Source organism: Sminthopsis crassicaudata, chromosome 2 (genome assembly GCF_048593235.1).
Source record: "Sminthopsis crassicaudata isolate SCR6 chromosome 2, ASM4859323v1, whole genome shotgun sequence".
Classification (NCBI taxonomy): domain Eukaryota; kingdom Metazoa; phylum Chordata; class Mammalia; order Dasyuromorphia; family Dasyuridae; genus Sminthopsis; species Sminthopsis crassicaudata.
This window is the reverse complement of record NC_133618.1, coordinates 32,100,811-32,126,602: the sequence shown is the minus strand read 5'-3', so window position 1 is coordinate 32,126,602 and position 25,792 is coordinate 32,100,811. Positions and strand designations below refer to the sequence as shown.

Sequence of the window (25,792 nt, the reverse complement as noted above, 5' to 3'; positions counted from 1 at the left end):
TAATTTTTGTTTCCTCATTTCCTATTTTAATTTCTTCAATTTCATTTTCTTCTCTTATTGCTAGTACTAGCATTTCTACTACATTATTGAAGAATATTAGTGATAATGGATATCTTTGTTCTTATTGGAAAGACTTCTAACTTGTTCTCATTACAGATGTCTGTTGATGGTTTTAGATAGATACTTCTTATCATTTTAAGGAAAACACATTCAATATCAAACACAGTTAAATGCTTTTCCTTGACCAAAATGACTAGATTTGTGAATAATACTTTTAATGTCTCAGATAATTGCACTGTTCCTTTATTTTTAATTCCTTTGCTATCACATCCACAACATTTGGTTTTGTGTCAAAATAGTTTTTAAGCAACTAAAATATTTTGGCCCTTACTATGTGCCTGACATTGGAGAAACAAATTGAAAACTAAGGCATTCTTTGCATTTAGGGAATTCACATTTTAATTGGAAGATACGACACATACAGAAGGCGTTGTGGCTATACTCAAGCTATGGCAAATTGAAAGGCCAGGAAATATATAAATTCTTGAACATAAAGTAGCATGGAATACGCCAAGGCCCTGATGACCACAGGGAACAATGACAGTTTGGGTGGTCTGCCCCAACCTAGATGATTGTTCATCCAAGGGTCTGGGTGGAGTGAAACTTTTGAGATGTCTTCAGCAAAGGTTGGGATGCGAGAGGTTACATCCAGTCAATAGTGGAAAGCCTATACCTGTTGGGAACTGGGCAATTCCAGATCGTGATGGGGAAATCTAAGGAGCTTAGTTTCTTTTAGTGGCATCTAATGAGTTAATTTTTCAAAAATCACAAATAACTGTTGGGAACTGGGCAATATTCCAGGTTGTGATGGGGAAATCTAAGGAGCTTAGTTTCTCTTAGTGCTATACTAAGTTATTTTTTAAAATCACAAATAACTGTTGGGAACTGGACAGTTATTTAAAAAAAATAACTCTCTGGACTTCAACACCAGATCAATATTTTTTCCTCTTCTTTTATTTATCTTTTACAGAACTTCCCCAATTATAATGTAAATGTCTTCCTTTATGCTTATCTTTGTATTTCCAGTCCTTTGCACAAAGTCTGGCACATAGTAAGCACTTAATAAATGCTTGATTAATTAATTAATTACAGGCTTAAGCCCTACCAAGATTATTTTAATCATTAATGAAAAGTTCTCCCTTAAAATAGCTGAACTTACTGAAACCAACTGTTTCTTTTTTTCATTCAACATTAAGAGGTAAAGATTTATTAATTCCAAATAGGAAGTAGGTGTGGTATAATATCGCCGTCTCAGCTCCGCATAGTATCGATCAGCCATATTTGTCACACTCATGTGAATATCCACACACATCATTGAAAACTTTTCTTTTAATTCTGGGCTTCCAAGATCAACAGTTAAGAAAAATGTTTGTGATACAGAAAGAAGGGCTTCTCTGGGCCACTGTAAAGAAGAAAAGAAGAGTTTCAAAAATCTATTTAAAAAATAAACAAAACTGATTTTCAATTTAATAGGACGGTAGTAATACTTGAATAAGACAATGATTCAGTTCTATAGGTTTCTGAGAATAAGACATGAAATGATACCAGAATGATAGGATTGCACATAAGTTCTATCTGTAACCTGAAACCACCTGAAAAATATTTTAAATGTATCTTTATTTTTATCTATTTAATATATTATTATATATTATTTATATTATATATGATACACATAATCTACATCTATGTCTATAACCTATATCTATAAAAGATGCCTATTTTATGTCTTTATCATTTTTTGCTTTCACTCTAATATATGTTGTTTTAGCTCCAAAATTTGGAGACTGTCTTTGCAATGTTCACTAGCTTCTCCATTAAACTCTTCACTTTCTTTCCAAGTTTTCTTTAAGAATTCTAATTTTGCTTCTTCTTTCTTTCTTTTATTCTTTTATTAAGGTTTTCAGGCACCCTGAGGGACTTCTCATTTTCTGGGGTTCCATGTGTTTTGTTGTATTTTGTTCCTTCTTTTTTTCCCCAGGAGTTTTCTTACCTTCTTTTCTTCCATTTGCTTTGTTATTGAAATAGAAGCCCCTTTCTCCCTAGTCTTTTTTTATTCTTTTTGCTGGCTTTACTGTGGGAGTTTTATTTCCTTTTTGTTCTTCTTTTACTTTATCTGAGGAAGATCTACAGGGTTTAGTTCTTTCTCTCCTAATGAGAAATTTCTCTTTACTTTCTTTTTTCTAGGACAGGTCTATACTAATCTGGCTATGACCAGGTATGGCCTCATTATTGGATTCTTCATAATATTCCATGGGGAGCTTTACTAACCTGTACAAACCAGTCAATTGTGCAACAGTTCACAAGGGATGGAAACATCCGACATCGTGAGCGGAAAGCTTCCCCAACAGGGCTCATACATAACACGATATGCAGCTTCTGGCGAACTCGACTGATAAAAAACTGAAACACCTGATAAAGAAAATTAGAATTGTAACAATTAAATCCATCAAGGAAAGGGCCAGTGGCCAATATGTCCAGGGGCTGCATGCTACTGACTTTGACTTTTCCAGTGTTAAATAGAAAAGTTGAGTCTCATGGAAGGAAAAGAAGGAAAATATATGAGACATGAGGTAGCCTAGATCTCTTGTATTTTACACACATTCTTTCATAAGCACATTAACAACTCTGTGGGTATCAGTGTTTTCATGTTATAGTTATTTTCCCAATAGCTTGTGAACCCAGATCTCTTGCCTTGGGTTATATATTTTATTAACTACTTACCATGTGGCCCTAGTCTCTGAGAGAATTGCTGGACATAAAATAAAACAAAACAAATGGATCCTGCTTCCAAGGAGGTTATATTCTAATGGGGCTCTACAACTTATACACAAGTGAATAGGAGGTCATTTGAGGAATGGGAGAGCATGAATCTTTGGTTACCTAGGAAGACTTCATAGGAGAATAAGAAAAACACAGGAAATTAAAATGAAAATAAGGAATGGTTCCTTTAAAATGATGTAGCCAGTGAATGCCTTTACCCAACTTCAAGGTTATTACAATTTATTATGTTATAATTATAACTTCCTTTAAAATTATATATATATATATGTATACATATATATATATAAATCAACATAAAATAGATTCTTGAATAAATTCTTCCTGCTGTTTGGTATCTTTCTAGAATTAATTTTTTTCCGGTTTTTTTTTTGACTTTTCAAGTAGGGCCATCACTTGCACCAGGCAGCTAGCTCTGGCTTCTGTCCTCAGGCATCATGTGCTCTAAGAAGACTTTCTCATCTGTTTTCTTCCCATGGGACACTGCTTCTCTGCTGTTGATGATTCATTAATTAAGTTATTTGATTTTTTTTCCACAATATTTTAGGACAAAAATATGTGCATGAGAAAATACAAAGATCTGAGAATTTGAATCTTGGGGGCTTTGAGGGAGACTGAACTAGAAGGGAGAGGTTTGTGAACCCCCTAGAAAGTCTAGTGAAACCTGCAGACTCCTCATACTACTGTTTTTAAATGTACAGAAAATACAATTAAATATATACAATACAATAAAAATTCAATTAAAATACATTTATAAAAGAAATCATTCAAGAAAAAGGAAATCAATTATTAAACGAAATCAGTTATTAAATGAAATACAGTTATTAGAATCTTAAAAAAAAAAAACCCAAAATCCAGGTGATTGAAGCCCAGTTTAAGAAGCACTTGGTTACCAGATGATCCTTATGGTTTCATCCAACCTCCAGGCGGATGTGACACAATGAAGATGTTCTCGCACATGTCGAGCTGGAAGGGACTGAACCAAAATCCCCCTCAAAGGGTCATCAAACCTTGCTTGAAGATCCCCTTGAGTATGTGCATGTGGGGCAACTCACTCCTAAGCAACTCCTAGGAAGCTTTAATTGTGAGGAAGTCTTTTCTTTCTTGAAATCAACATTTCCCTCTTTACAACCTGCACCCATTGTTCCTATCAGAAATGCTCTCTGGGATTTAATAAGTTTATAGTAATCCCTCTATTTTATGGGACAACCCTTCCTATATTCAGACAGCTATCCGTCTATCCTCTCAAGGTTATATTCTCCATTCCGGACTACATATGCTCATACATACACTGCCTTGAAAATGCCCTTTTAGGGGACAGTTAGATGGCACAGTGGATAGAGTACTGGCCCTGAAGTCATCAGGAGCTGAGTTCAAATCTGGCCTCAGACTCAATACGTCCTAGCTGTGTGACCCTGGGCAAGTCACTTAAACCCATTTGCTTTAGAAAAAAATGCCCATTTCAACTGGCTGTCTCCTCTAACCCACCGGACTCTAACCCTAAATCTCTTGTTTTCTGTGGTAATTTGTAGGAAAATCTGGCATTGTTTTGATGGCCTTATACAATTGAAGGATTTCATTGTAGTTTTTCACTTGTGTCCAACTTTTTGTGACCCATTTGGGAGTTTCTTGGCAAAGATACCGGATGGCTTTGCTGTTTCCTTCTCCAGGTCATTTTACAGACCTGCAGAGGGTCACACAACCAGTAAGTATCTCAGGCCAGATTTGAACTCAGGAAGATGAGATTTCCAGATTCCAAGCCTTTTTTTTTTTAAACTCTGTGCACTATGGTCTCCCTGAGCTTCCCTAGGGGTTTCAGAATCAATATTTAAAAATCATCAGATATATGCATAACTTTACATTACTATCACATAAATTATTTGGAATGCTCATACTAATTGGCCAATAAGTAGCTTGAAATATTTCGCCAGAATACATGAAGAGTCATAATCAAAATCTGGGCTTTTATTTAGAAACAAAACCCATTATGCTTCTCACATTTGCTATTTTGACATGCTATACAATTTGTAGGTGGTTTAAAGTAAGAAGGGTTACTTAACACATTGGACTTCAAAGGCAGGGTACAAAGCTCTCACTAGGGTAGAACAGTGGGCTGAATTTGATTAGATTGGACTTAATGGGGACAAATGCAATGTTTTACATTTGGGTTACAAAAACTAATAGGGACAAATGCAATTCTTATATTTGGGTTCCAAAAATTAACTGCGTGAATCTAGGATGAGAGGGGTCTAGCTAGATAATGGTTTGGGTGAAAAGTGGGCTTTAATGAGTCAAGACAAAAAATCCTGACCTAGAATATGTCATCAGGAGAGAAATAGGGTTGAGAAGAAGGTAAATGACACTCCATTAACTCTGTCCAGGATAGAACACTTCAGAAGTATCTGTCATGGGGCAAGACTTGAACAAACACAGGAGTGTTTGGAAGAGGGCAATCATGATGTGATATGAAGAAAGACTGAAGAAAATGTGAAAATTTTAGTGGCTAACAAAACAGGTAGAAGCAAAAGGGAATAAGCATTTATTAAGCACCTCCTAATAAGCTCAAGAAAGAAATGGCAAACTAAAAAAATGCCAAGAAAACCCCAAATGGGCTCATGGAGATTTGGACTACCAGACAGTAACAACAAAGAGGCAACCTAGGGAAAATGCTTTGCAAACCTTATACGACTATACAAAGATAAATTTTCACCACCATGACCATCATCATCATTGCTTTTCTCACCTCATCTCTGTTGCCCTCTGCAATTCCTGCTTCTTTCGCTTTTGGCCTTGTGGCTGCCATGACATACTCCAATTCATCTTTTTCAAATAGATTTGGTACTTCCCCAGAGTTCAGAATATTGTTAATGTCTTCCAGGAACTCTTCCACAACAATCTATATGGGAGAATGGTTGAGAATCCTGAGATTAACACATAACTTTGCATCCATGAACACCAGCTACTAACCCATCATCACACATTTCTAACTGTGGAAAAGGAAAACATAAGCAAGATATAACTCCTACCCTTAGGGAACTTATAGTCCAGTAGTAGAGTTGACACACATGTAATTGTGATAAAAAATAAAATGTGATATCAATAACAGTTCATACTTTCCTAGCACAATGGTTTTGTCAAAGAACTTCCCTCACAAATTAACAGCCATTATTAGCCCTATTTTATAGCTGGAGAAACTGACTGAGGCTCAGAGAAATCAAAGTTGGGATTCAACCTGTCCGGATCTTCTAATTTGTAGATTCTTTGGACTTTCTAATAGCAAAATACTATGGGAGAGTTGTGGAGATGAAGTTATTTCCTGATTGAGGGGAATCAGGGAAGGCATCCAGGAAAAGGTAGCATGAGTTAAGCTTTGAAGGATAGGTAGGAATCAAAAACCAGATATAGAACTAGACATGGCAATTATGATCTCTGAATTTCCTATCTGGTAGTTTTCATTACATAGGATTGTGAGCTCCTTGCTCAGCTCCTCAATTGAGGACTGGAATCCACTACATTGACTTTCTATTTTTAAAAAATCTATTTTTTAATTTTTATTTTTATGTCACCTTAATTTTACCCTCTGGTATCTCTCCCTTTCCCCTTCCAGAGATCCATCCCATATAATTAAGAATTAAAAAAAGAAACAAGAAAAAAGAGGAAGAGAAAGAAAAATCAATATATTGACAAAACCCTGAAAATAATTGCAATGTTCAACTCTCATGGACTCCCTATCTCTTATTACATTACATTCAAGAGGATAATACAACTGACCAAAATAATGTCAAATTATTATCAAAAACCATTAGGGTGCAATTGGATATAGTGCTAGACCTACTGAATTCAATTTCAGCATTAGCTTCTTACTAGTTATGTGGGCTTAAACAAGCCACTTGACCACTTTATGCCTCAGTTTCCTTATCTGCAAAAATGGATAGTCTCTCCAGTGATTGTGCAGATCAACTATACGATTTGTAAAATATTTTGTAAACTTTAAAGTGTTATAAAAATGCTGGGTTTTATTGTTAGCTTTTCACCACTAAGTAAAATACTATTTGCAAAATATTTTACAAACTTTAAAGTGTTAATAAAAATGCTGGCTCTCATTGTTAGCTATTCACCACTAAGTAAAATATTATTTGCAAAATATTTTACAAACTTTAAAGTATTATAAAAATGCTGTGTCTCATTATTCACCACTATGTAAAATATTTCACCACAAAGAAATGATTTTGAGTTATACTCATAATAGAAAGTCTAGATTTGCATTTCATTGGTACAGTGGGCAAAGAACTTTTCCCAATTCCAGGTCAGTTCCTTCTCTATAAATTACCTATGGGACCCTGAGATGTCAAGTGATTTGTTCAGGCTCACATAGGTAACCTATGTTTTTGTCTTTGTTCTGGAAGATGATCAATGCATCAAGAGGATTTTCCCATGATATGAAGTGGATTTCAGCGAGAAAAGATTGTGAAAAATCACCAGTCCACTTTTTCCCTCCAGAACCATCTGGGTCCAATGGTGACATAAAGATCAGGAGGCCCAGAGATGGTCCTGGATGCAGAGCTTATGTCAGAGGTAAGACTGGAATCCCAGTGTGCTTGGTTGGGAAACCAGAGCTCTAGCCACTCTACCACAGTAGCCTCTGTGGCTGGTCCTAAAGGTGAAAATAATATAGTGAATATGATAAATATATTAATTGATATTCCCAGTGACTATTATTTAAGCTGTTTAAACACACCTGGGTATCAGTGAAAAGGAAAACCATGTCTTTGTCTTCCACACCTGCCATCTTATAAAGCTTCCTCAGATCATCATGAAAACTTTCATAGTTGTAGCCCCGACTGAGCTCAATCTGAAAACACTTGTAGCCGCAGATGTGAGAGGCGAGCCTGGTGAGAGACTGCTTTCCTGTTCCGCCGACTCCGACGAGCAGAGAGTTTCCCCGTTCTTGGCGAATCATCCGTGCAATCCTGCATGAAGAGAAGGAGTATAAGTAATTATTTTCACCTTTAGGCCCACAAACCATGGGTTCTGAGGTTTGGACATGAATATCGCCAGAGCGGATTTCCCTGGAATGATGGAGTTCTGATTCTCTGCAGAATGTCTGACTTAGAAGGGACTTCAGAGCCTGCCTGGAATGACCCCTCACTTTAGCCATGAAGTAACAAGTTTAGCCAGGAAGTCAGGAAAATGGCAAAGCTGGTAGCAGAATGCAGGTCTTCTGACTCATGGTCTGGTACCTTTCCTATTTCTTCCTCCTTCAGGTCTCATTCCTCATGCTGGGCTTCCTTGTTGCTCCTGATCTGCCCTTCCTGCCTATGTACCTCAATGTCCTTCTCATTTCTGGAGCCCTGTATCTTTTTATGTCTATTCTCAAGAAGCTCAGAATCTTGTTTCTTAGTACCTGCTGATAGGTTATCTCACCAAATCTCAGATACTGCAAGAATCTTTGTCTTCTGACTAATATATATATATTGGCTGTTTTCCTTTTATATAAAAGATGTTTTTTTCTTCTTCTGGTTTATTCTGGATGGAGAGAATTTAAGAGGAAGACAGATGGACATTGCAAGGAAGGCCCAAATAAACTGGACCTCACCAAAAAAATGACCACGTTACATGAGGAACACTCAAGGGAAATAACTCATTTTCTGAAAGAGTGTTAGATAAAAGAGAGACTAGAATTATTGCTCAAAATCATAGAAGGAAGAATTGTGGCCAGGGAGTGGAAATTCTAGGGGAAATGATTTTCGTTCTGAGGGGACAGACAAGGGAATAGACCGCCTTGTAGGGCAGTGAGATCCCTGTCACTGGCGGGGTGCAACAGCTAGATTCAAATCCAGGTCTCTTGGCTCTAAGCTAGCATAATGGAGCTTTCCTGTACCTTGACACGTGCTCGATGGCATCCTGGAAGAATACCAGTTTTACTTCTTTAGAGGTCATTATGTTGTAATCATCAAGGTAATCTTGTAAAACTGAAGCTATCTTATTCATATCGACCAGGTCTTCATAGAGGCGATCGGCTCTTTCAACACCAATCTGTGGCCAAAGAATTGAGGAAGAAGAATCAATAATACAAATAAGCATGCAGAGACAGGTGTGGAATGGGAAGAGTTTTAAAAGAACCAGTGACATAATGCACACATACACACATATATACACACATATATACACACATGCAAGCCCATGTACACTCACATACATACATACATACATACATGCCAGACACTAGCTAGGGATACAAAAAAGCCCTCAAAGCACCAATACAATGGTGCAAATGAATAAAAAAAAAGCATTTATGGAGTGCCTACTAAATGCAGAGCACTGTCCCAAGTGCTAGACTTACAGATACATACATAAATATATTGGTAGTTGTTGGGTTGTTTTTAGTATGTCCAGTTCTTTGTGACTCCATTTAGAGTGTTTTTGACAGAAATAATGGACTGGTTTGTCATTTCCTTTTCTAGCCCATTTTACAGATGAGGAAATGGAGGCAAAGAGAGTTAAATGCCTTGCCCAGGATCTCACAGCTATTAAATGTCTGAGGCTAAATTTGAACTGAGGAAGATGAGTTTTCCTGACTTCAGGTCTGTTATTCTATGTACTGTGCCATTTAACTAACTCTCTCTCTCTCTCTCTTTCTCTCTGTCTCTCTCTCTCTCTCTCTCTCTCTCTCTCTCTCTCTCACACACACACACACACACACACACACACACACACACACACACACACCAGATAGACATTTAATTATCTATGTTAAATAATTTTCATAGTATTATAGCATAAAGACTTGGGACTTAAGTGCTCCTGTTGTAACAAACTTATATTAAACATAGAGCACTTCATTTGAAGCTAGTGATACAAAAATGAATGATAAATTTTATTCACAAGACAGTATTCTAATAGGGCAGAAAAGATTTGCACAAAAGCTCTCATACAAATAGAGAATGCTGCAAATATGGAGACATTTCAAACAAAGTGATGAGTGAAATCCTAGAGAGAAGCTGAATTTAAGATTTCTTGCTTTCATTCTTAAAAACCTCATTTTTGAAATTAAGAGGAGAAAATCAGACCCCCCAAAAAGCAGAAAATACATTTTTGTAAGTCTGCAAACCTCAGTGATGTCAATATCACATACTTGCCTTTATAAAATCTCCAAATATGACTGGTTTATTGATAAAATGATCTTGATCAATTGGAATGGCAAAATGCTTGCCTGTAAAACATCCAAAACCAGACAATTTAGTTATACAAAATATTGTTACGCATATTACTAAATGACTAAATCAGATAAAATGATATCAACAAATTTAGCACTTTTTAGTTAATAGCATCAATGAGGAGGGGAAAAAAACATGTGCAAAGAGAAATATATTGGACCAGTTTATAAGCTAACAGAAACAACAGAATTCTAGAGGGAAAGGGACCTCAGAAGCCATCCACTTTAACATATAGCTGAAGAAGGACCTCCATGATACAAGCCCAACTGTGTTTAGTTTGGTCTTCAAAAAAGTTCTTCTGAACTACTCCCAAAGACTGATGCTTTTGGAGCATGATGTGCTGTACTCCAAGGCTAACAGAATAATAGTAGGTACACAATGGGTAGTGCACAAGCCCTGGAGTTAGGAAGACCTGAATTCAAATGTGACCTCAGACACTCTCTGTGTGACTCTTGGGCAAGTCACTTAACCCTTTTTGCCTCCGTATAACCATCTGTAAAATGAAGATAATAAGAGCATCTATTTCTCAGGATTGTTGTAAGGATTAAGTTAAATAAGGTTTATAAAATGTTTTGCAAACCTTAATAGCATGATATAAATGCTAGCTTTTGATAAATGAAGCAAGTGCTCTAAATGCCAAAGACTCCACGGCTCCTTCTCTGATATTCTACTGATTGTTACAAGGATGAAAGAATTCAAGTCAAAAGATGAATTGTCAGTTCTTAGACATCAATTAAATCTATTTCCCTGATAAAACTGCAAAGGTTTAACAGGGAAAGTCAGAGTCAATAAATATTAAGCATTTACTATATGCCAGGTACTAGAGATGGAAAGGCGAAAGACAGCCCCTGTCCTCGAAGGGGGAAGGCAGGGAAGGGACAGCATGACAGCATCCATTACAAACAAACTATAGAAAGGAGAAGCAGGAAGAAATAGAGGTAAGGCAATAAAGTTACAAGAGGATGGGAACCATAGTCAACCATAATAATAACAAAACCATCAGAAATTATATGATAATCTCAATAGATGTAGAAAAAGATTTTGACAAAATTTTTGAGCACCTATTCCTATTTAAAAAACATTAGAAAGCATAGGAATAAAGGAAGTTTTCCTTAAAATAATAAGCAGCATCTATTTAAGTTAGAACCATCAGAAACCATTATTTGTAATGGAGAGAAGCATTCCCAATAAGATCAAGAGTGAAACAAGGATACCCATTATCACCACTATTATTCAACATTGTACTAGAAATGCTGGCTGTAGCCATGAGAAATGAAAGGAATTAGAATAGGCAATGAGGAGACAAAACTCTCACTCTTTTCAAAGGATATATTTAAGTAATCCTAGAAAATCATCCAAAAACCTATTTGAAACAATTAATAGTTTTAGAAAAGTTGCAGGATAAAAAATCAACCCACACAAATCATCAGCATTTCTATATAGTGCCGACAAAATCCAGCAGCAATAGAGAAATTCCATTTAAAATAACTGTAGACAAGATAAAATATTTGGGCATCTACCTGTCATCCCAATTCCAAGAACTATATGAACACAATTACAAAAACACTTCTCACACAAATAAAGTCATATCTAAACAAATGGAAAAATGTCAATTGCTCATGGTTAGGCTGAACTAAAATAATAAAAATGACAATGATAAATGTTGGAGGGGATGTGGGAAAAAATGAGCTATTCATGCATTGTTGGTGCAGTTGTGAAATGATCTGACCATTCTGGAGAGCCCAGAGGGCTAGAAACTGTGCACATCCTTTGACCCAGCAATGTCACTACTGGGTCTGTATTCCAAGGAAATCATAAAGGAGGGGAAAGGACCCATATGTGCAAAAATGTTTGTAGCAGCTCATTTGCAGTGACAAAGAATTGGAAAATGAGGCATGAGGTGATAAGTCTGCACCAGAGGGGCAGCAGGGTCAGGGAAGACAAGACAAGAGCATATATTTGAAAGATGCACAAAAATGAAACCAACAGATTGGCTATGGGAGTGAGGGCTATGGTGATGAGTTGAGGATGGCACCTGGGTTGTGAAGGCGGGGGATTGAAAGGAGGAATGGAGTAGGTATGAAGCAGGGAGGTGAGGATCTAGCAAAGGAGGAAGGGAGAAGGAGAGAGAGAGAGAGAGAGAGAGAGAGAGAGAGAGAGAGAGAGAGAGAGAGAGAGAGACAGAGAGAGAGAGACAGAGAGAGAGAGAGAGAGAGACAGAGACAGAGACAGAGAGAGAGAGAGAGACAGAGAGAGACAGAGAGAGAGAGACAGAGAGAGACAGAGAGAGAGAGACAGAGAGAGAGAGAGAGGGGAAAGGGGAGGGAAGAAGGTACATTTATGGGTGATAACACGATCAAGGTTATTACTATCTTTGTGTGTCTATGAAGTAGAATAAGTCATAAAAAATTAATAAGTTGAGAAATGGGCAGAAAATGGCACAGTGGATAGAGCACTGGGCCTGATGTCAAGAATACCTGAATTCAAATCTAGACTTAGATACTTCCCAGCTATGTGATCCTGGGCAAGTCACTTAACCCTGTCTGCCTCAATTTCCCCATCAGGTTAAATGAGCTGGAGAAGATAATGACAAGCCATTCCCATATTTTTGCCAAGAAAACCTCAAATAGGATTGGATACAAAGAGTTGCTCATGACTGAACAACCACAAAATGTTGAGAAACTAGAAGGTGAGGGCATTTGATGTAGTATCAGTACGTAAGCTGAAGTCCCCTAGTATGATGGTGAAAGTTGGAGAGGAGAGAAAGACTCCATTTATGGAGGAAAAAAGAGAAACATTCTCTGCAGGTGTTTAGAAAAGAGTTACCAGGATTTATATTAGTAGATGTGAATTACATGAACTTCAAAGAAGGAGAAGAAAGAGAGGACAAAGGCTTCTATCAATGAACTCTTCACATTGTTTTTGCATTTTATAATATGATCTAAGGTTAATCTGCATCAATAGGAAAAACAATCCCTCTGCCTCATCTCATGAAAATATTAGCATAACCTCACCGGCCATTTCGGATAACATGGTGTGGAAGTATTGCTTATCTTCACTGTTGATCAGGCGGTCATGGAAAACTCTTTGACACTCATGGCAAAATAGTCTAAATATCTGCATTTCCTCTCTGACTATTGCTGAATCACATTGCAGAATACCTAATAAAAAATTTAAAAATTAAAAAGAACAGTAAAAAAAGAAAATGACATTTGTCATTATAAGGTTTCATTTATTTATTTAAAGCACAGAAATTTTTTTCAGTTTCAGATTCTCTCCCTTCTCCCACCTATAACTTTTTTATTCTGTGGATTTGAAGTTTACTGAATTACAGTGGGGGCCACCAGGAGGGGAGACTTCCAAAGAGATAAAGTTGATAGGAGAAGAGATAGGCAATGGAACTTGATTAGGGAGCAGAGAGACAAGGCAAGATGGTTTCTGTGGTGCAGTGGAGAGAGTGCTGAAATTACAAGTAGGGCTGCCGTGGATATTTACTATGTGACCTTAAGAAAACTTTCCATAAGTTTTAAATTTCTCATCTTTAAAATGTCTTTAATATCCCTACTATTCACTTTATAGGACTATTTTGCAGAGAGCACTATGAAAAAAATCTTATGCCATGGATAGGTGGGATGTCACCATAACCATTTTAACATTCCAAATTACCAAAATTTAATCATTTTACTAGAGGTGCTTAAACTTGTGTATGTGTATGTGTGTATTTCTTGAACCTCATCCTCTTTGACAATCCGGACTTTTAGAAAAATGTTTTTAAGAGCTTAAATTAAAATACATGGCATTAGAAAGGAAATGAATTGTATTGAATTATCAAATATGTCAGTTTGATATTATTAAAAATAATTTTTAAATTTATTGAACTAAAACTTGGGGCAGCTGGGAAGATTCATCTTCCTCAGTTCAAATTTGGCGTAGACACTTATAAACTGTGTTAGCAAGGTCAAATCACTCAATCATGTTTGCCTCAGTTTCCTTATTTGTAAAAGGAGCTGGAAAAGGGAATGGCAAATTATTCCAGTATCTCTGCCAAGAAAATCCTAAATGGGGTCATAAAGAGTTGAACCTGACTAAAACAAATGAACAACAATAATTTTACTCTGATAATTAAAAATTAAAATTTTAAAAACATCAAAATTTAATTAAAACACCTCACCGCCTCCAGGTTAAGAATCTCTGCTCTAGAACCTTTTAAGGTAAAGGAATATTACCATACAGATGTGCATATTCAAACTCACCTGGTTTGTACCATGTAGCAATCTAAGAACCAAATGGAAATGACATGACAGGGCTACCTCAGAAGATAAAGATACGTTACCTTGCACACATTTGGATAAATCTCGCAAATTAAACACATAATGGGATTTTGCAGGTGTTGGGAGGAGATCAATGCTCATCCTGTTATAAATTTCAACAGCAGCTTCTACAATACTGGATGCACACTGTCTTACAGGTGGAGCAAAGTCATATAAGAAACCATTTAAGATTGCCTAAAACCAGAAACAATGAAAAACCGATGAAAGAAATATGATTTGTTACTTAATTGCTCATGAAGCAAAACTTAATTTCCCTCTAAATACCAAAAGGAAATTCAAGCTGTGATAAAAAGAATAAAAGGCATATCACCTTTTCATGTCAGACAACTTCTCAAGAGCTTTTGTAAAATCATCTTTTTTCTTAGCTTTTTTCAACTATGACTCAACAACTGTGGATTTTCTTTCCAATAATTAACTTACTGTGTTTTTAATTTTAATCTCTTTACACAGACATCTAAACCAGAATCAAAAGTAAGCAAATAGCCTTTTCTCTCCATTACATCATTTTTAGAAATTTGCATTGTCTTCTTTCTTCACATCTGAATCAGGCTATAAGTAAGGGATAGTTATTTAAGTCTTAGCTTTGAACTTTGGAATATGAAGACCTAATATCAGATCCTATCATATATTTGTGGCCTGAATCTAAGTGTAAAAAAGCTTCAAAGTTTTTAGACATTTCTGATAAACTTTACAAAATTTCTACTTTTCCTATCTTCTTGGTATTAACTCCAGAAGCCTAATTTATTGGAAATAAAGATTTATTTTTCCCTTTTGGAGTTCTAAAGCTTTTGTTCCAACTATATATTTGTATGTGTTTAGGTGGGAGTAGGTTTGCACTTTTAGAAATTTATTTTAGGTGGTGGACATGTCTTTTGTCTTCTTGTCTTTGGCTTTAGGAAGATCTTAGCTCCTAATTAGCTTTAACTAGTTGGTGTCTCTATATAAAGAAGAATAACAATGATTTTGAAAAGAGGTTAAGATTTTTAGTTATTTTAGTATTCTTCTTTGAATTTTGGATTGGGCAACTGGTAGAATCATTTTATTTCAGTATTCATACCCTAACTTCAGGGGGTGTGCTCATAAATATTTAACTATCAACTCTGGAAAAAATGTCTGATAAGACACATTTTAATGTCTAATCAGCATTATTAATATTTTTGCTATCATTTTCTTGTTTCTAGATAATCAACCAGTCAATAAATCAAGCCTTGATTTGTAGCATTTCCCAATTTCTAAAGCATAAATTTTCACAATAGCATTTCCCAATTTCTAAAGCATAAATTTTCACAATGAAAATTTAACACTTGGCTCATGGGTTTCAGCCTGTACAAGCTTTTAAAAGCTTTAAGCTGCACCAAGACTTTTGGTATTCTCTGGATTTTGTGTGTCCCTCACAGGGTTTAGTATAGTAGTCTATACAAAGTAGGCTTTTAACAACATATTAACCAATAAATTCCTGGACACCCCAAACGTTCCCTTTTATTTCTACCTAGTGAGGGAGAGGACCTAGCCTTGTATAAAGAAAATAAGGGGCAATGAAGTACAGTGGACAGTACATTAGGCTGGGAAAGAATATTTTGGCTTTAGTTCCACGAGCCGTATGATCTTGCACAACATCTTTACCTCTTTGGCTTTATTTCTGTGTTAAATGGATAGTTCTATAACCTTCCTCCAATAATCAGAGCTGAATTAGTCAATTAGAAGTATGAGCTAGGTGGGAACATGGCTTACTTACTCTTAACTGAATTAGTCAATTAGAAGTATGAGCTAGGTGGAAACATGGCTTACTCTCTGACTGAATTAATGAATCACTTAAAAGCATTTAAGTAAGAACCAAAAATCTAGTGAATCAAATAAGGGAAGAGCAAAATACTTCTAGTCATTGAAAAATATGTATTGAGATTTGCTGAAGAAACATGTTCATGACCCATGGATCTTATATAATAAGCTAATTATATGGTTTCATGTAATGATTGTATAGTTATATAATATATTACAATTATATAGTTATACATAATTATATAACATCCATATACCATAACTTATTCGGCCATTCTCCAGCTGATGGGCATCCACTCAGTTTCCAATTCCTTGCCACTACAAAAAGGGCTGCCACAAACATTTGTGCACATGTGGGTCCCTTTGAAGGGAAAGAATTTGGAACTCAAAAGTTTTAAAAATGAATGTCAAAAATTGTTTTTACATATATCTGGGGAAAAATAAAATACTAAATAAAAAAGTAAACCCAAAAGAAGGTTATACTGTACCAAAGCAGAATTTCATGGAATCCAAAGGAAAAAAAAGGATTTCCAGCAACTAGGGTGTGTGAATTACTCATTTGCCACATGGGATCTCTAAGATGAAGACCACTTTCTGTTGAGCTCTGATGTACATGTGGGAGAATTGCAACAGAATTTTTAAGAGGATGTTATTTACTAGCTTGTCTTACTAAAGAACCTCAGGAGACAATTGTAACTAAAAGCGAATTAAAAATCTGACTAATTGATACCAACTAGTAATTCTGGGAAAAGAACATTAATGGGGGCTCATGAGCTAGACTACTAGAAAATCACCTATGGGCTTCTCAGAGTTCTCTAGGACTCAGAGGGGGGAAAATAGCAGCTACCTTCTGGGAAACCTAGCATACCAGTACGAGTAGCTTGAAAGAATGAACCCAAGAATCCACACAACAGGTTCAAGCAGACCATTAGACTAGAAAATCTTCAAGGTTTCTCTAAGCTCTAAAATTCCATCATCTATAGTGATAAAGAGGCAGCCGGGTGCATCAGTAGAAAGTTGATTTGAACCTAAGAGGCTCTTGGTTCAAGTTGCATATCTACCATATATGATCTGTTCAGTGCTCTATGCGGCTTTATGAGACAAGAGATGCTGAGGGCATTGGCTCAGGGAATTTGCTCAATGGGTAGTTTCAATAAAAATTCAAACCCAATCCCTATCTCATGACAACAGATATTGTAAAATGACATAAAATACAAGTCGTTTTTTTAAAATTAATAAACTAGAATTAATCAAAAGAATTCATAAGAAATTAATTTAAATTAATTAAGTTAATGCTCACCTGAAAAATTTGCTTTAAAATATGTTCAGAAGGGGTTGGAAGGCACAACATGCTGAAGTGTCTGATGAAACGAGGGGTAACAGGATTGCGACCACCTCCTGGAGGTGCGCATGCTGATGCGATTATTACATCCTGGTAAGAAAACAAAATGATTCACTTCAAAGGAAAATGAATCGTTATATTTTGGCTTCAGAATCCTAGAAGTATATAGCAGTCATAAATCAAATTTTCATCTTATAAACTGAGTAAGAATTTGTTTTTATTGAACTTAAAATATGTGGGAAAGGAGAATTGTATACCTAATTTATTGGAAAAATTCACAATCAGATATTATTATTAGTAAACTGGACAGCTAACAACTTATGAAAATGATTTCTACATTTTGAAGGTTTTAGGCAAAGTGGAGAGTCAACTTTGAAGCTAGAAAGACCTGGATTCAAGTGCCTTCTCAGGGAAAAATTCTGGCTGTATGATGGGACCAATCACTTAAACTTTCAGTGCTCTGGGTCACTCTCAAGTTATAGGGGAGATCCTGACTTTCACTTGTAGGGGGATTTTCTTTACTTTGGAGTTCTCAACATCAGATCCAGTCTCTATCCATTGATCTGGAATAGCAATTGAGTGCATCTGTGTTGGCTAATTTGCAGAAAATCTACTGTAGAGTCTTAATGGCTCACTCAGTATTCATTGCTTGCCTTCTTTCCTGACAAGATTTCCTCTCAGACTCTACTGAAGACTATGATCTTTTTATACAATTAATGACAGGAATAAGGATGATAGGACTCAGCTTCTAGACCTAGCTAAGTTGCCATTTTGCAATTGGACCACAACTTTCTTAGCTGTAAAATGGAGATAAGATTTGTTCAAACTACTTCCCAAAGTTATTGTAAGGATGAAATAATGGGTGTGAACTTTAAAGGCTAGGGATGACTGTAATCCTGCAAAGTGGCCTCTGGGGGGTTCCCAGAGTGATTTACTTAAGAATAGTTCCTATGACTTAATAAACATGAATGAATGAAGTACTCAGAATGAATGATATATTCAGATCATTGTGCTACAGCCACACACACACACACACACACACACACACACACACACACACAGGGTCATTTTTTGAGTTGTCTGACTTTTCATTTTTCCTAATTCATTTTCCTATTTGGAGTTTGAGATACTGGAATAATTTGTCATTTCCTTCTCCAGCTTATTTTATAGATGAAAAAAATTCAAGCAAACAGGGTTAACTGACTTGCCCAGGGTTACACAGCTAGGAAGTATCAGAGGCCAGATTTGAATTCAGGAAAATGATTCTTCCTGATCTGAGGCCTGGTGCTCTATCCATTGTGCTACCTAGCTGTCCCTGGTGTTTCCTCCTGGTTATACTATTAAGGATTTATGAATCTTCCACCTTATAAGAACAGGCTAATCCAACCTGTTCATTCTTAATGATTGCTGTTAATAAACAGAAGGGAATTTGTATGCCATCTTAATTTAAAATGACACACAATAGTTATTATTCATGGAATAGTTTAAAGTCTAACTAACCTGTATTTCTTTCCAAAAGAGCTTCTCTCTGTCATAGAATCCACCAAAATCCATATACTGTCGGAGTAATTCAATAGGAGGTTGAGAACCATAGGTATCCAACTTGGGCATATTCAAGTCATCCACAAAGATTATGACTCTTTTGTTTCCTGGTGCTCCTAAAAAATAAGAAAAATGAAAGCATGTTAGAATTGAAGGCTTGTTTTAAGAAGTCAAATTAAAGATTCCATTGCAGTGGATTCTTTAGAAGTCATAACTGGTATCACATGGTCAGTTTCATGCCCTTAGAACTAAAGAAAGTAACTACCATGGTATATTTAGAGAGGAGAAGAAATTCTCTTCTGGTCTGCTATTCTATTGTCTTTCCCTATGACCAGAAGGCCATGGAAGGAAGGAAGGAAGGAAAGAAAGAAAGAAAGAAAGAAAGAAAGAAAGAAAGAAAGAAAGAAAGAAAGAAAGAAAGAAAGAAAGAAAGAAAGAAAGAAAGAAAGAAAGAAAGAAAGAAAGAAAGAAAGAAAGAAAGAAAGAAAGAAAGAAAGAAAGAAAGAAAGAAAGAAAGAAAGAAAGAAAGAAAGAAAGAAAGAAAGGAAGGAAGGAAGGAAGGAAGGAGAAAGGAAGGAAGGAAGGAAGGAAAGGAAGGAAGGAAGGAAGGAGAAAGGAAGGAAGGAAGGAGGAAGGAAGGAAGGAAGGAAGGAAAGGAAGGAAGGAAGAAAAGGAGAAAGAAAAGAAGGGAGGGAGGAAGGAAGGAAGAAAGAAAGAAAAAAGGAAAAGTGAAGGAAAAATTAAATATTGATAGATAGGCAATAAAGACAGGAAGATACATGCCAGCTAGATAAATAGATAACATCTATAGCTATAGATTACAGATATATAGTTAAATTATGGATGCATGATAGGTAGATAGAGGACAGATAAGAAAGATGATAGATAAATGGATGGGTGAACAGATGGATGGATAGAAAGACAGATACATGATAGGTAGGTAAATAGATAACATATATTGAAATAGATAGGCAGATAAAATAAAGATAGATGAATGGATGGATGAATGTTGATGAGTAGCAAGACACACATATAATAAGATAAATAAATGGATGACATGTATAGATATATCTTATAGATATAAATAGATGATATAAATCTTATGTCATATTTTATATAATCATATATAAGATAAATATCTTATAGAAAAATAGTTATATAAATAAATATAGACAAACGATAAGTAGATAGATGATATAATTATGGAGAGATGATAGCTAGACAGACAAACACAGAGAGACAGAGATGCTACATTGGTAAAATATTCAGCTTTCATTATATTACATGAAGAGACAGTGTCATTAAAGGCCTTGAAAGCTCATAGGGAAGTTTTGAATTGATATGATAAGTAAAAAAAGAGAGATTTTATAGTTTTTGAGGAGAGGAACGATGTGCAAGACCCTTTTCCTGTATTCAATCTTAGTGTTTTCCTTTGAGGCTCCCCCCACTTTCTCCTCTATTTGCATTTTTTTGCATAGTTGTTTCCATGTCATCTCCCCCATTAGGTTATAAACTCCTTAAATTTCAGCGGCTCTCTGTTTGTTGACTAGTCAACATGATGGAAATGATGCTTAGGAAGAAGATTTTTTTGCTAGAACTTCACAGAATAAACATGAGAGGGAGATTTTAGAGTTAGGAAATGTAGATTTCTAAGTAGACTATCTTCTGTGGATCCAGGCTCTTCAGTCCTTAAGTATGAAATGATGAGGGTCTGAACTGGAGCAGTGGTCATGGGAAAAGAAGGTGCTCTGTGAATGAGATACTTTCTAATAAAGAATAGTTATGACTTGGTGGCTTCTTAAATGTAGGGGATAAAGGAGGGGAATGAATCAAAGTTAACACTGAAATTTAAGACCTGAGGGGTCAATGGCAGGATCATTGGCCAAGACAAGGAAAATTAACGGAGAAGAGAAGATGGAAGAATTTGGTTCTGAATCGGATGTCTTTGAGATGAATAATGGTTCCTCCAAGTCTAAACGTTTAGGATGCAGATAAAGGCATGAGGTTGCTCATGTCAAGTCATTGCTACAAAGTGGCTGCCAATTGCCTTGAAGAATACATTATTATAGCAGGAAGTATTTCTGTATCAATGTCAGGTTAGTAAAGCCCGTCCTCTGTGTTACCTCATTTGCTACTTCTGAGTAAAGTCCGGATGTCTCTGCCTAGCACATGAGGCTTTTTTCAGTCTGATCTCAGGTTCTTTTTCAGGCTTTCCCTACACTATGACTCCCCTTCACAGATTTATGCTCCAGCTGTACTCTCCCTCAAATTTCCCACCTCAGATCTTTTGCTTTCATTGTTCATAGGTCTGGAGTGCACACCCTCCACCCATTCTCCTGCTGGATTTATACCTATCCTTGAATCCAACTTATATTCCACCTCCATGATGCCTTCCCAGGTGCTAAACAAACCTCCCACTCCCACCTCTGCCTTAGAATCCACATTTTGTTTTGTAACTCTAATGGTATTACATATAGTTGGACATGATTGAAATGATTGAACAACAATATAAAATACATTTTGCACTTAATACTGGGTATTATAATTATCTGTGACCATATTTTATACTGTTACTAGACTACAATCTCTGTAAAGGCAGGGAGGGACCTTTAAAAGTTGAGAGTTCCTCAAGGGCAGGGACTACCTTTGTATTCCCTTTGTTAGCCCAGTGCCTAACACATAGAAGGTACTTAATAGATGGCACAGAGGCTAGAGCACCGGGCCTGTCATAGGAAGGCCTGGATTCACATCCTGTAACAGTCACATACTGGCTGTATGACCCTGGATTTATCAAATAGAAACTGTCTCAATTTCTTCATCTGCAAAATGGGGATAATAATAGCCTCTGTCTTCCAGGATTGTTGTGAATATAAAATGGGACAATGATTATATGCTATTTGAGAAACCATAAAGCATCATGTAAATGCTAGCTATTATCAATGATCATGAACATAACTTTTTTTTTCATCTGAAAACAGGGGACAATAATACCTAGAGTGTCTTCCTCAGCGAGTTCTCATGAAGCTCAGATGATGCAGGTAAAAGCACTTTGGAAACTTTGAAAAGTTTATTTTAAATTTAAATTTTAACCATCATTCTTACAAGAAAATAAGAAATTATACAACTATTAATTTACTAAATTATCTATTTTAATAATCTGATGATTTAATCATTATTTTATTTTGAGGGAAAATACCATCCATTCCATTATTTTTACCTAGAATGTTTTTTCTTTTCTTTTCCAGTTTTGATTCAATAATCTCTTGTGTTCTTGCCGATGATGTTTGCGCAGAGAAGTTGAGGTAGACAGGAACATACCCAGCCTGGTCTTGTATTCTGTTCAGTAATCCCCGGGCAACAACAGACTTTAAAGGATAAAGTAAAAGAGAGTGTGAATGGATTGTAAAAATTTGGCACAATAGATCACAAAGTTGTCCACCAACTAAAAGAAGGCACATATTTCATCAAATAATCAGCTAATGAGATCATTGAAAAAAAAAAGAGTATAAGACTTAAGAACTAAAAGGGAACACTGCCCATGGAGCCCACTCTCTCCATTTCACAGATGCACCAAAATGAGGCTCAACAAGATTGATTGATTTGTCCAAAATCCTAGAGTTGGTGTATGATAGATGGAAGATATGAAGCTAGGTCTTCCCAGCTCTAATTTCAGCTCTCTATCCCCCATGCCATATTGGGATAAAAAATTGTATAGCGCCAACTGAAACATATATTTTTGAAGTCAGATTGCACTACTAGTACATGAAAGTAAAGGGAAGATGTGTTTAAGGATGAGAGAGGAGACAAGAATTGGTTGGATATAATAGAAATACACTCCAACCCTTAAAAAAAGTAAGATGGTACAGAGTAAGACAGTGTAACATAAAAGAAAAATCAGTATTCCAAAAATCTGGATGCCATTTTAAAGTGTTAAAACAGCATTAAGACATTTGAGGCACTATGGATAGGTTATGTTGAAAGGCTTCTTAACTCTTAGGATTTCTTAGTGGAGGAACAAAAGACTATGATACTCCTGTGAGGTTAAAAAGAAAAGTTGTGACATTTAAAAACATCTTTTAAAATATGAGTCTTGTGCTTTAAAGATTTATATCGTAGCCCCAGAGATTGCTTATAGCTCTGGAACTACAATCCTTGGATTACCTGCATAGGCTGGAAAATTAATTTGACTATAGATTTTAATGAATAATAATTTTTTTTCAATATTCTTCTCACTTTATTGGTGTGGTTTAAACCCATGATTTCATCAAAGTAGGGATTTCCTAGTGAAGAACCTAATTATAACTTAAAGCGTACTTCCTGGATCAGTGAAAGGTTAAATGACCTTCCTTCTACTATTTTTTTTGGCCAGGCAGAAAAAAAAAAAAAAAAAAAGTTAAGTCACACAACTAGTAAGTGTTAAGTCTCTAAGGCTGGATTTGAACTCCTAACTACTCCAGAGCTAGGTTCTTTTTTTTTTTTTAACTTTTTTTTTTATTAATTTTATAATTATAAAATTTTTTGACAGTACATATGCATGAGTATTTTTTATAACATTATCCTTTGTATACATTTTTCTAAATTTCCCCTCCCTCCCCTTGATGACAGGCAATCCCATACATTTTACATGTGTTACAGTATAACCTAGATACAATATTTGTGTGTAAATCCAATTTTCTTGTTGCACATTAAGTATTGGATTCCGAAGGTATAAGTAACCTGGGTAGATAGACAGTAGTGCTAACAGTTTACATTCACTTCCCAGTGTTCCTTCTCTGGGTGTAGTTGTTTCTGTCCAACATTGATAAACTGGAAGTGAGATGGATCTTCTTTATATTGAAGATTTCCACTTCCTTCAGAATACATCCTCATACAACATTGAAGTGTACAGAGATCTTCTGGTTCTGCTCATTTCACTCAGCAACAGTTGATGTAAGTCTCTCCAAACCTCTCTGTATTCCTCCTGCTCATCATTTCTTACAGAGCAATAATATTCCATAACCTTCATATACCATAATTTACCCAACCATTCTCCAATTGATGGACATGCATTCATCTTCCAGTTTCTAGCCACTACGAAAAGAGCTGCCACAAACATTTTCAGGGCCAGGTTCTAATCACTGCACCATCTAGCTCCCCCCTCCTGTCTTATATTATTCATCATATTAATAAAAACCAATAATAATTATAAAGAGGCTGTAGAAACATCTATTATTAACAATTATCATTAATGTAGTAATAATAACATTCCTTGTTATAATAATACAAAAATATTAATAATATAATTAGCCTTCTATTATTAATAAATATTATTATTTATAGCAATTAGATAGCATCTACTATGTACCATGTACAATACAAAGTGCTTTACAAATATAATTTCATTTAATAAGAAACCTGCGAGGGGGTGCTATAATTATTCCCATTTTAGAGATGAGGACACTGAAGCAGAGAGAGATGAAGTGATTTGTCCATAGTCCTGTAGGTGGTGTATATGAGGCAGGATTTGAATTCAGGTTTTCCTGACTCTGTGTCCACTATTTTCTCCACTGTGTCCCCTCCCTACCTACCTCAGCATAAGTTATGTAACTTAACCAGGCTCAGTATATGTCGGAGCCCAGATCAACTGGCTTGGAAGCAGGCTTTCTATCCACTACATCATCCTTCCTCTCAGAGCAGTATTATTTATTAATAACAATATGAAGTTTCTGCTTCCCATAACAGGTTTCCCTGTCACTCAGGCAGCCTGGGTTATACCTTCACCATATAGGAAAAATGATCAAGTTTACAGGTGTTCCCTGGAGTGTAAAATATTAAAAATCCCTTTCCACTGAGCTTTCGAAACATCCTTAGAAACAGATTGGGTTATCTTTACATTGTGCTGGCATTGGGGGAAATAGCCTTGCTGCACTTTCAGAGATAAAGGTCACTTACCTTGCCAACCCCCGTGATTCCAGTCAGTAGAACAGGATGATTGACAGCAAGCAGTTTTTCCATTAGATAACCATAGCGTACAGTGTCTGTTGTGGGAACCAGCATTTCAAAAAATGGCACATCTCGGCTGTACTTGAAAGGAGGGATAATTCGTTCCCAAGGGTCCAAGCGTTTGGTATCATAATCCATATGAATGCTCCACAAGTCACCAGAACTCGGAAGCTAAGGAACAACAATAAACTTAAATCTTAAAGAAGCATATAACTACTATAAAAGATAGGGAGAGAAGTAGATCATAAATTTTTGACCAATTCGTGTAGGCAGATGAATTCTTAGCCAAACAGCTAGCTAAAAAGATACATTAGATGATTTTGTTTACATGAGCTTGAAAAGCTTTTTGCATAAACAAAATTAATGCAACTAAGATGAACTAGGAAAAAATTTATGTATGTTGGATAAGGACATAATATCTTTTGTTCCATACTGGTCAATGAGAAGCACCACATTCTTATGGACTTGGGAGCTTTCCTTACCTTGGCCTCTGGAGTCTCCTCAAACTGCTGTCTGACATAAGTGTCAAAAGCATCCCAGTAGATTTCAGTCAGATTTCCACCAACAGCCCACAAATAGCAGAATACAAAAGTCTGGCAAAGAACACTATGCAATTTTCCTTGTTCCTAAAAGATCAAATGGAATCCGTTAAGACAATTCATAGGTAAGCTTTGAAAATCAATCAACAATGATGAAATCTCCCTCTCTCCATTCAGCAATCTCTCCATTATACCACATTGTCTCTACTAATCATCAATATT

The 25,792-nt window shown here is 36.0% G+C and overlaps 1 protein-coding gene across 2 annotated transcripts in view; it reads right to left on the bottom strand.

Annotated features, from left to right (window-relative positions):
* Positions 1-25,792, bottom strand: part of DNAH6 (dynein axonemal heavy chain 6) — a 188,789-nt gene that overhangs the window by 83,475 nt on the left and 79,522 nt on the right. For both annotated transcript variants that reach the window (XM_074285606.1, XM_074285605.1), the window contains 13 exons: positions 25,514-25,657; positions 24,981-25,202; positions 22,267-22,414; positions 19,008-19,165; positions 17,466-17,597; positions 14,389-14,560; positions 13,070-13,216; positions 9,978-10,051; positions 8,720-8,874; positions 7,577-7,808; positions 5,582-5,734; positions 2,329-2,469; positions 1,220-1,462 (listed from right to left, as the gene is read on the bottom strand). In XM_074285606.1, the coding sequence (XP_074141707.1) occupies positions 1,220-1,462; positions 2,329-2,469; positions 5,582-5,734; positions 7,577-7,808; positions 8,720-8,874; positions 9,978-10,051; positions 13,070-13,216; positions 14,389-14,560; positions 17,466-17,597; positions 19,008-19,165; positions 22,267-22,414; positions 24,981-25,202; positions 25,514-25,657 (2,121 nt within the window). The remainder of the gene's footprint in view (positions 1-1,219; positions 1,463-2,328; positions 2,470-5,581; positions 5,735-7,576; positions 7,809-8,719; positions 8,875-9,977; positions 10,052-13,069; positions 13,217-14,388; positions 14,561-17,465; positions 17,598-19,007; positions 19,166-22,266; positions 22,415-24,980; positions 25,203-25,513; positions 25,658-25,792) is intronic.